At 43.6% G+C, this 11,588-nt stretch overlaps 1 protein-coding gene across 2 annotated transcripts in view; it reads right to left on the bottom strand.

The window, feature by feature from the left end:
• The window catches only part of PHKB (phosphorylase kinase regulatory subunit beta), a 225,746-nt gene that overhangs the window by 45,704 nt on the left and 168,454 nt on the right, over window positions 1-11,588 (bottom strand). For both annotated transcript variants that reach the window (XM_023514768.1, XM_012806835.2), the window contains exons 17-20: window positions 6,234-6,317; window positions 4,862-4,966; window positions 3,496-3,578; window positions 3,211-3,301 (exon numbers count right to left, since the gene is read on the bottom strand). In XM_023514768.1, coding sequence (XP_023370536.1) covers window positions 3,211-3,301; window positions 3,496-3,578; window positions 4,862-4,966; window positions 6,234-6,317 — 363 coding nt within the window. The remainder of the gene's footprint in view (window positions 1-3,210; window positions 3,302-3,495; window positions 3,579-4,861; window positions 4,967-6,233; window positions 6,318-11,588) is intronic.

Genomic DNA, 11,588 nt, shown 5'->3' with positions numbered 1-11,588 from the left:
CATTTTTTCATATATCTGTAGGCCATGTGCTGATCTTCTTTGGAGAAATTTCTCTCCAAGTCCCTTGCCCACCCTGAGATGGGATCACTCGTTCTCTTCTTGCTAATACTTTTAAGTTCTTTATGGATTCTGGTTATTAAACCTTTGTCAGAGACATAACCTGCAAAAATCTTCTCCCATTTTGAGGGCTGTCTACTTGCTTTACTTACTGTGTTCTTGGCTGTGCAGAAGCTCTTTAGTTTGATCAGGTCCCAATAGTGTATTTTTGATGTTGCTTCAATTGCCCAGGGTGTCCTCTTCATAAAATATTTGCCCAGGCCGATTTCTTCAACTGTTCTCCCTCCACTTTCTTCTAGTATTTTTATGGTTTCATGTTTTAAGTTTAAATCTTTAATCCAGTGAGAGTCTATGGTGAAAGGTGTAGGTCTAGTTTCAGTCTTCTACAGGTTGCCAGCCAGTTCGCCTAGCACCATTTGTTAAATAGGGAATCTTTTCCCCACTCAATGTTTTTAATTGGCTTGTCAAAGATCAGGTAGCAGTAAGTAGCTGGATTCATCTATTGGTTCTTTATTCTGTTCCATACATCTACCTCTCTATTTTTGTGCCAGTACCATGCTGTTTTGATAAAGTATAGCTTTTCAAGAGGGTTATCTGAAAGTTTGGGGCATTTATTAAAATCCCTCCTCCTTGGTGGGTCCTCAACTCCAATTTTTGTTCCTTTGGCAATATAAGACTACAAAACCTCTGCTTGATTCACACTGAAATGACCATGATTATAATAAAAAAACAATGTATTAATTTAGGGGGCACTCACATCTTTCTAATAGTCTTTCTATCCAAGAATATGATATAACCTGCCATTTATTCAACTATTATCTTTTATTTCTCATCAAGATTACCTTGTTTTTTTTCATGTAGGTCCATGTATTTTTTATAAGAATTAGAAAAATGTCTAAGAAGATCTTGGAGTGGGAGGCACATTTAAGAATAAAAGCAAGAGTGGGTTTCTGGTTAACATAACTATTACATATCTTTAACTCCTATTTTTCCTAAAATCCATTAAAATGATAGTAGAAAAAAAAGTTTAAGGCATAAACCCATTAAGAACAAACCCATTAAGGCAAAGAGAAGAGGAAGGAGTCTCAGGAGCTGAGGCCCAGATGCTGCTGGGCATAGGGAAGAGGGTCAAGTGCAGTGGACCCACTGACCCTCCACAGGTGGAGAGAATGGGGCCAGATGTCCCTCCTCTCCCCAAACAGCCAAGAAGTTACTCTCTTCTTCTATCTCTTCTAATTTTGGGGAGATAAGAGGCTTTTTCTCTGATTAAAAACTCTGTGCTGAGGAGTAAAGGGCACAGCACAGAGCAGGAAATTCAGGATTCAACACAGTCAGTGGAAGACTGCACTTCTCAGCAGGACTCTGCCTCCCTTCTCAGGACACGGACACAAATTGCATGTCTTCTGGGCATGAGAAGATGTTTATTTTCTGGGGAAACTGAAGAGCCCCAGAGAAAAGACCTCCAGATATTATATTCTGAGGCTTTCCAACAAAAGAATTTGCCACAGAATACCTTGTTAGTGAATCATCAAGAATCTTTGTCCCCAAACACAGCCTCCTATAAACTTTTTACTCCCTTCTTAAAAATGAATGGATAGCTAAAGATCACCAGACATCTAAAAACTGCCTCCAACATGAAAGATTGAGGATTAAAAAAAGAGAGAGATGTAATTCCAAGGAGAAAAAAATATTTAAAAACCTCTAAGTTAGGGCTGGGCGTGGTGGCTCATGCCTGTAATCCTAACAGTCTGGGAAACTGAAGTGGGTGGATCACCTAACTTCACGAGTTTGTGAACAGCCTCAGCTAGAGTGAGACCCTGTCTCTACAAATAGCCAGGTGTTGTGGCGGGCGCCAGTAGTCCCAGCTACTCAGGAGGCTGAGGCAAGAGAATTGCTTGAGTCTAAGAGTCTGAGGTTGCTTTGAGCTGTGACACCAGGGCACTCTACCCAGGGTGACAAAGTGAGACTATGTCTCAAAAAAGAAATTAAAAAAACACTCTAGTTAATATCCTCAGAAAAACAAAACATCCACAAAGAAATAATATTATGAAAAAGGAAAAATTAAAACATGATAGACAAAATGCAAAACTTAATAGAAGAGCTGCAAGATAAAAATCAAGAAATTGCTTCAGAAGGGAGTACAAGAAGAGAAAGCAATACTAGTAAGGGGGAAAGACTAAAATTTAGGTAGAAATCAATCAAGTATGGGAAACACAATGGCCAGTGAAGGGGTATGAACTTCGCCATCTACAGCACTGCACACACAGATCCTTCTTCGCAGACTTCCTCCTTCCTACTCAGGACTGAGCACCTACATGTGCAAGGCCCCATGGGACAACAAAATTTATCTTATAGTAAATAAGACACCTAAGTCCATGATTTGTTGCACATGGGACAACAAAATCTGTTTTATAGTAAATAAGACACGTAAGTCCATGATGGACACAATCTGCGTGGCTAAGCCAAAGACCACAAAGGCCTAGTACAGAAGAGAAGTGCCATTTTCAGTCTGGGGTCTTGCAGTGCTGCCTTTAAAGCCTGGTAAGACTTCATGGTGACTTTCAAGATCACTTCAAAGCCCAGTGACCTTGAAAGAAAGAAGGGTATTCCAGGCAGAGAAAATGGTGTGGGCGGACAGGCAGAACCCCACAAAATCCTGGAAATAGTAATTAATTCGTATTGGCTTAAGCATAAAGAGTGTTTACTAGGAGATAACTGTGGATAGAGTGGCCGTTACGACTTAACAGGGAACTAGAGAGGGCTTCTGTAATTTAGAAGCTCTGAAAATAATGCTGTGAGATTCTGCAGAGAATAAGGATTACCTCTGGGTTGGATATGGCTGCAGAGCCTGGGAAAGAGCACTGAACCAAGAGCCAGCCAAGGAGGCCCTGGAGGCCCAAGACTGTATCTCAGGTCACTTCACAATACAGACTCAGCTTCCTCAAATGCAAAAATGGGATGTGCTATGAAAATCTAAAATTCCGCTTAGGAAACCACTGTGACTATTCAGACATCTGCTAGAGGATCAGACACGCTGGACTGGCAACAGTAGAACCGGGGACAAGCAGAAGACCCTAAGACAAAAGCTTAAACAGAACAGCTGTGGCACAAACTGTCCTGAGAACAGAAACACAGAGAAATCCAGAGGGCTACCTGGAGACGGTCAACATGGACTTTGACTCCACCAATCATTCCTTTTTTAAAGGCTGCCAGCATATCTAATATGGGGTTGAACCGGCTACCTCTAAAAAATACAAACAGATAAACAAGATGGCATGTTAACAACAGAATGAGAAATTAACTCTAAACGTCTTTTACATGCTCAACACACTCGATCACGTGGTGAGAGAGACCACAGCAGCCCGGCAGGCCCTGCTTGTCAAGGCTCACAGCATTGGCGCAGGAGGTGCACGCAAGCCATGTCTCTAATCAACCTACCTGATATTGTCTTCCCGGATGAGAACAAGGAAAAGTGGACGTCCATGCATTTTCCAATACTGCTTAATGAACTGCAGTGCGTTCTACGGAAACATAAGAAAGAGGCGGGATGTATTTGAAATGAGCAGGATGCTTAGCCATGAATAGTAAAGACCCAACAGTATTCTTACATATCAAGACAGTTCACAATCACACTTTGGATAATTGAGACTATTTAGGGGTAGGAGTGTTCTAACAGTTTACCTGGGTACATGTAAATTAAGCTGAAAATCATTTCAAATTCAAAATTTGTTCTTACAAGTATTCACATCACACATTTTAAGGCTTCCCCCACCCTCTTTTATTTTTGGCCTAAAACATACAATTCAAGAACGGTCCCGGGGGAAAAAATCCTCCCAGTTTATTATCCGGAAGATTAATTCTCACTCTATATTGCTGTGGATTTATATTATAGGAGGTAGAAGGAATATGACTGAATCCATACAGGCCACTAGCAATGTGAAGAAAGTTCCATCCATCTTTCAGCCTATCCTGAGTGCTTTACATAAAGGGGGTGACAAAAAATGTATACACATTTTAAGACCTGTTATCCATGCGTTACTCTCTGAGGTTGAATTGAATTACGGTAGTAATGTGTAGCATGACCTCTGCTCAAAAGATGCATTCATCAAATGAACGTGGGCCACAACACGACAGGAGCGACCAGGGCAGCTTTTTCCCTTACAACCTGTACACGTTTTTTTGGCACCCACTGTTGATTGAGTCACTTAAAATCAAAACAGCCCAATTATTCTTATTCAGTTTTACAGATGAAAAAACAGAGGCTTACAGGAGTTAAGTAATTTGCCTAAAAACCCACAGCTGGTAAGCAGCAGAGCCAAGATTTTAAATAAGTGAAATCTGGCTCTAACACGCTCTGAACCATGATTTTAAGATTGTCTACAAGCAGGAAAAGGAGTGGAAGAGATAACGCAAGAGTCATGAGTTATTTGAGGTTTTACTAGACATTCTTCACAAATAAAATCACTTGGTTAACTCAACTTTTGTTCAAAAAGAGATCGAGTATTGCTTCCACGTGAACAGTTTTCCAGCCGGTTTCCCTCTGCTCATGAACCTCGCCTTCCATGCCGTGTGTACAGAGGTGTAACAAGCAGTCACACCACTGCAGAGAAGTGAGACTCCACCTATGAGGCTGAGGCTGCAATGATTTAAAGTCTTTCTCCAAAGCTACAAAGGTGTTATTTTACTTTGCTGTTTTACACTGTGTCAAACCATGTCATAGACATTCAGCTTAATAAGATAAAAGCAGTGGAAACAAAGTCATCTTATTTCAAAAAATAAAATAAAAAAAGTGTTCTGAAGCTACCTTTATGTCATCTATCAGCAGCAAAACATCTTGAGACATGTAGAAATCACTAAGGTCGAAGATAATAGGGTAACAAACCACAGTCTTTCCTAGAATGCGATAAATCTATGAAGGAAAATAAAAAGAAAATAAATACAAAACATACCAAAGGCAAGGGTGTAGTACCATAAGTGTGAATAAAAATCAAAACGGATATTTAATTCTGAATGAGCAAATAAATTAACAGCTTGTGAAATCCATATAGTATTAAAATATTTTAAAGTTTCTTGATTAAATCAATATGCTAATAAACTTAAAGTAGTCCACCTCTAATATGATGGTATGATGAAAAAAGTCTGTTTGAGTAAATAGTATTCCAATTAGGTATTTTACGAAGCTTAGAAATAACACAGCAGTGAGATCCTCATTCACTTCCAGCAGACCCCTAAGATGCGATCGATGCAAAGTGAGGTTGACTTGCAGAACAACACTCAAGTAAGTAGCCCAAACACATAATGAAAGGGACAATGACATGACAACAGCTGAGTGCTCGGTGGTCACACTGTCTCGGCAGTCACACTGTGGCAGGTCACACCTCAGGTCTCAGCAGGCACACCATCTCAGCAGCTACACTATGGCAGGTCACAGTGTGTTAGCAGTCCTACCATCTCAGAAGGCACATCATCTCAATAGTCACACTGTGGCAGGTCACACTGTATTAGCAGTCATGCCATCTTGGCAGGTCACACCATCTCGGCAGGTCACACCATCTCAGCAGTCACACAGTGGCAGGTCACACTGTCTCAGCAGGTCACACCATCTTGGCGGTCACACCATCTTGGCAGGTCACACCATCTCAGCAGTCACACGGTGGCAGGTCACACTGTCTCAGCAGTCACACCGTCTGAGAAGGCACACTGTCTCAGCAGTCACACCGTCTCAGCAGGTCACACTGTTTTAGCAGTCACACTGTCTCGGTGGGTCACATCGTCTCAGCAGGTCACACCATCTCGGCAGGTCACACCATCTTAGCAGTCACATGGCGGCAGGTCACACTGTCTCAGCAGTCACACCATCTCGGCAGTCACACCATCTCAGCAGGTCACACCATCTCGGCAGTCACACCATCTCAGCAGGTCACATCGTCTTGGCAGTCACACTGTGGCAGGTCATGCCATCTCGGTAGTCACACCATCTCAGCAGTCACATGGTCTCAGTAGTCACACCATCTCAGCAGGTCACACTGTCTTGACAGTCAGACTGTCTCAGCAGGTCACACCATCTCAGGCAGTCACACTATCTCGGCAGGTCACACCGTCTTGGCAATCACACCATCTCAGCAAGTCACACTGTCTCAGCAGGAAGAGCAATTCTGAGGACATTTCACCAGTACCTTTGATGTCCCCAGGCAGCCAATGGGCCTGTCTGGCCTTCCAGAGAGTCCTAACTTTTCATTGATACCCAGGTGAAAATAAGCCTGTAAGACACAAGTTTATAAAATAGAATCAGGTAAGAATCCAGGCTTTCCCTTGTGTGTTTTGCTGTTTTCTTCCCCGACTGCTGCCTTGTTAATTTATTTCCAGAGAAAAAGTGAGTAGGGAAACCTCATATAAAAACTTATAGTACAACAAGCTAGCCAAAGATGTCAACTTATATTTTGGGTCACAGAGAGATCTGAAAGCAAAACTTCTGCAGATCCACTTGGCAACATTCTACATTTTGACCCTGTTCCTTCCTGTCATGAGTGCACAGCCTGCGTGGCTCAGTATGAGCCTTACGTGTATGTGGCTGGTGCCTTAGCCACTTGAGCCACAGGTGCCAAGCTGGAAAGGTCTTTATTGGTTTTTCTGATTATATGAATTTTCTGAAAAATCCAAACCGTATGGTAGCAGTGAACGTACATCTCTTTTATTGTGTGACCATAAGGAGCACACGAAGTTTAGGGAGGGTTATAGATTTTTAAAAGTATATAGATAAATACGTACCCATATTACACACAGATCAAAATGTGTGTGTATATACATAGCTGGGGCCCCATAATATATAATCTGTGTTCCTTTTTTTAAAACTTGATATTATGGTGTCCCAGTTTTTAGATGTTAAAATGAACCTATGAATTTTTTCTACATTTCAATGTTGAAATGATTGAAGAAATATACAAACTGGAGGGGGAATGCCTGTAAAAATCTTAGAAAACAGGGAAAGGTGCTACAATGGAGCAGAACCTTCTAGAATTTCTACAAGGTCTTGGAATGAATAAGGAGGGGGAGCTCATGCCCCTGCTGGGCTCTAATCCGGTCACAAAGCGCTTTTACCCTCTCCAACAGCTCTCCCTGATAGAGGCAGGTCCCCATTTTTCATTATTTTAAAAATAATTCCACAAATATCTTTGGACAGAGTGCTGTTATATCTACAGGGCAACTTCCCGGATCAAAGAGAACACACATTCTTTTGAAGTACAATGCCAGGTTGGAAACCATATAGCAGTTTACCTGGGCATTAACAGTGTGGAGCCCTTTTCTGTCATTCTCTTGGGTCAAGATATTTTGTTCCACTTTTAAATTATTGTATTCAAATATTTTGTGGTTGAGCATTTCCAAGTATATTTGATAGGAAATACATATACTCTTCGTATGGTCTGTAATTTTTTTCATTTGTTCCCTTTCATACTGGGCATTGGTCATTTTTTGTCTATACGAGTTCTTCATATATTACAAATACTACCCTTTGTATCCAGTACCTCACTCAGCTTGCTCCTCTTCCATGTTGTTAGGAAACGTGAGAACGGCTGCACGGGAGGTCAAATGTCATCTCAGCATGAGCTGTTTCAATATAAACATCTCCCTACTAGAAAATTTCACAAGCACCTCTGGAGTGCCAGCTTGTATACACTCTATTCATTTATGTGGTATCTGCCAATCATTTCCTTAATGGCTTTTAGCACTGGTATCAATCTAAGAATGGGCTTTGCCTCCCAATAGCTATAAAAATATTCTTCTACTTTTGCTTCTAGTGATTTTGTATTTAAATTGTTTAAAAAATTTTAAATTTTTTAATCTGTGTAAAATGTACTTTTGCATTTAACGAGAAGTATAAATCTAACTTAAATTTTGCTAAATGCAAAATCAAGCCATCTCTATACAACCTACTGATTATGGTTTGAACTGATTCCAAGTAACAATTTCCACATTGTTTCTGAAGCTTTCTGTCTGTTCTAACGCAGTCGTGTCAGATCCGCTCTGTGTCTTTTGCCTTCTTAACTGTACGTTTCTGTAAACAGCATCCTGGGTTGGCGCTGTGTCTCAGATATAGCTGGTGCTCCGGAAATACTTGATAGATGAAAGAGAGAGTAAACGAGTGTTCTCCTGAGCCACATGTGCTGTAAATACTGATTTTAGAATAGCAGTAGTTTTAGACAAAGTCATATGGCTAGAAACAGCACTCTGTATGAGCATTACCTTACAGTGCCACTGAAACTATAGCACATAACACTAGATGGAGCCCCCTTGCCCTCAAATATTTCCAATTTTTCAGAAATAAATGTATGTCTAAAGACTTTAGATTTCTCTACCAGACAAGTGGCTGTATTAATCAAACATGCACAAGTTAAAATGTACCAATCTACATGAGTTTCCTTTTACTACTCCATTAAAGTAAAACGATTCTCCTTAACTTTCTGAGCCACACAAAGCAGGTCTGCAAGGACTTCACAAACAGACAGAACCCCGCCTGCATCCTGGGTATGGACAGACCACTGGGACCCCGCCTGCATCCTGGGTATGGACAGACCACTGGGACCCCACCTGCATCCTGGGTGTGGACAGACCGGGACCCCGCCTGTACCCCCAGGTGTGGACAGACCACTGGGATCCTGCCTGCATCCCGGGTGGGGAGAGACCAGGACCATGTCTGCATCCTGGGTGTGGACAGACCACTGGGACGCCACCTGCATCCCAGGTGTCAACAGACCAGGACTCCACCTGGATCCTGGGTGTGGACAGACCGGGACCCTGCCTGCATCCTGGGTACAGACAGACCCCTAGGACTCCGCCTACATCCTGGGTGTGGACAGACTGGGACCCCACCTGCACCCCGGGTGTGGACATACCACTGGAACCCCACCTGCATCCTGGGTGTGGACAGACCACTGGAACCCTGCCTGCATCCCAGGTGCCCACAGACCAGGAACCCACCTGCACCCCGGGTGCCAACAGACCGGGACCCCGCCTGCATCCTGGGTGTGGATAGACAGGGACCCCACCTGCATCCCGGGTGTGGACAGACTGGGACCCCGCCTGCACCCCAGGTGCCAAGAGACCGGGACCCCACCTGCATTCCATTGCAGACAGTGCTGTTCATGCTGTCCATGTCCACATCATCTATATACTAAATTGCACAGAAGTGACCAAATCACAAGAAACATTGAACGCACTTTATACATTCAGAGCCCTGTGAAGAGACTCACAGCACAACACCACTTCACCAGCACCAACCCCCCTGAGAAGCCCTCACAGCCTCCTCCGTGGGCTCAAGGAGGGAGCAGCTGCTCAGAAGGAAAAAAACCAGTTGTTGGCAAAAGAGCACGAGCATCAACTGATACTTGAGGGAACACTTTTACTTTTAAAAGGTAAATTTATATTGTCCTTTTAATCAGATATTTCACTGTAATATTTAAAGAGCAGTCACGTGGGAACACAGAGGTTACAGCCACGACAGACAGTGGGCCTCCCCTGACTGTGTACAGGCAGGCTGGCTCTGGGGCAGTCTGTCTTTTCAGCCTTGCCACACACAAACTGTAAATCACTTGTAATACTACCTTTAACACAACAGATGCAAAGTGAGTCAGGAACTGCCCTAAGTCCTCACTCCCTTTATAACAGGATCTTCCTACGGCCCCTGTGATTCCATGGATTGTGTACAATCACCTGTGACAGCAGTTACCAACACCACTGGACGCACGTCATTAAGAACAAGGACAAGGCATTTCATCTAAGAGCCCACACAGTGCTGCCCACACAGTGCTGCCCACACAGTACTCCCCAGGCAGTCCTCTGCACACAATGCTCCTCACACACTGCTCTCGATGCTCCCACACAGACTTCTACATAGTGCTCCCCCAGTGCTCCCACACAGTCCTCCTCACACTGCTTCCCAGTCCTCTGCCACATAGTCCTCCGCACACAGTGCCCCCACACTCCTCCGCATACAGTGCTCCCCCACAATGCTCCCACAGCCCTCCGCACGGTGCTCCCCAACAGTGCTCCCACACTCCTCCGCACACAATGCTCCTCCATTGCTCCTCACACTGTTCCCCACACAGTCCTCCGCACACACTGCTCCCCCACAGTGTTCCCACAGTCCTCCGCACACACTGCTCCCCCACAGTGCTCCCACAGTCCTCTGCACACACTGCTCCCCTACAGTGCTCCCACAGTCCTCCGCACAGTGCTCCCACAGTCCTCTGCACACAGTGCTCCCCCCAATGCTCCCACAGTCCTCTGCAGTACTCCCCTACAGTGCTCCCACAGTCCTCCGCACACACTGCTCCCCCATAGTGCTTCCACAGTCCTCCGCACACACTGCTCCCACAGTGCTCCCACACAGTGCTCCCCCACTGCTCCTCACACTGTTCCCCACATGATCCTCTGCACACATTGCTCCTCCACAGTGCTCCCACACAGTCCTCCACACACAGTGCTGCCCATGGCATGAGTCTGGTGCTCAGAGAATGAATGAAGTGCCACGTGCAAGTCACGTTACATCTCAACTGGAAGTTGCCTGTTAGAAGATAAACTCACCCACTATAAAAAAGAAGTTGCTAATAGCCTTGAAAAAACATATTTGGGTAAATTTGTTTTAAGAGTCTTTGTCAAAGAATAACCTTCGATAACCATCTTCTAGGGGAGTGATTTTTAACTGGTGGCTGTGACACACTGGTGTGCTGTGAAAATTTTTAAAGATCATTAATTAAATTATTTTTGAAAGATGTTTAAAGCACAGTAAGTATATTCTTTTTTTTAACTCTTTTTTTTTTTGATCAACATAATTTAAATGTGCTGCAGAAGTTCAACTCTAGGCTCAAGCATGTGGTGAGACAGAACACACTGGCCCAGGGCTCCCGTGAGTGGCCTCGGATGGGCGGGAAGCAGCTTGTGCATGGTAAGAGCACAGTGAGAGAAGCCTAGAGTTTGGTGCGTTTTCTCCCCTTCCATGTGGTCTGTTCTCTTGGTCTTGTGCATCATTTCCATCCTGGTGTGACTTCAGGCTGTGCCTGCTCTCCAGGGATCCTTGTATTTTCACCCTTACCTCTGGGGAGGGGCTCTGAATATATCAGAGAAGGTTTGGGACTCTCCTGGTGACCTACATCCAGGTTCTGGTTTGTGTTGACTATGGGCAACGTCCAGCCAGATGACGAGCTGGTAGTATTAATGCATTTAGGATAAGCACAGACGTTACTTTACAATTACTTTGAGACCCAGCAAACAAAAGTGGTAGAATTACTTCAGACTCTGAATGTTAAAGGGAGAGAAAAAAGGGAACTACTAAAAGATAAAAGTGATTACCAAAAAACATTTGGATATGAGAAGATTTTGTATAGTTAAAAAAATGGGAAATCTGAAATCAAAATATAAAGAATAATTTTCTATCTGACTGCTAAAATTAAGACTAATTGCTATTCAAGTGCTCAGCCTACTTTCCCAGTCTTGAGCAAAGAGCAGACGTCAGTGAGCAAATGTACAACGTGCTC

This window comes from Otolemur garnettii, unplaced genomic scaffold (assembly GCF_000181295.1).
Source record: "Otolemur garnettii isolate 467f Iridium unplaced genomic scaffold, OtoGar3 scaffold00058, whole genome shotgun sequence".
Taxonomy (NCBI): domain Eukaryota; kingdom Metazoa; phylum Chordata; class Mammalia; order Primates; family Galagidae; genus Otolemur; species Otolemur garnettii.
This window is presented reverse-complemented; position numbering and strand designations above follow the sequence as displayed.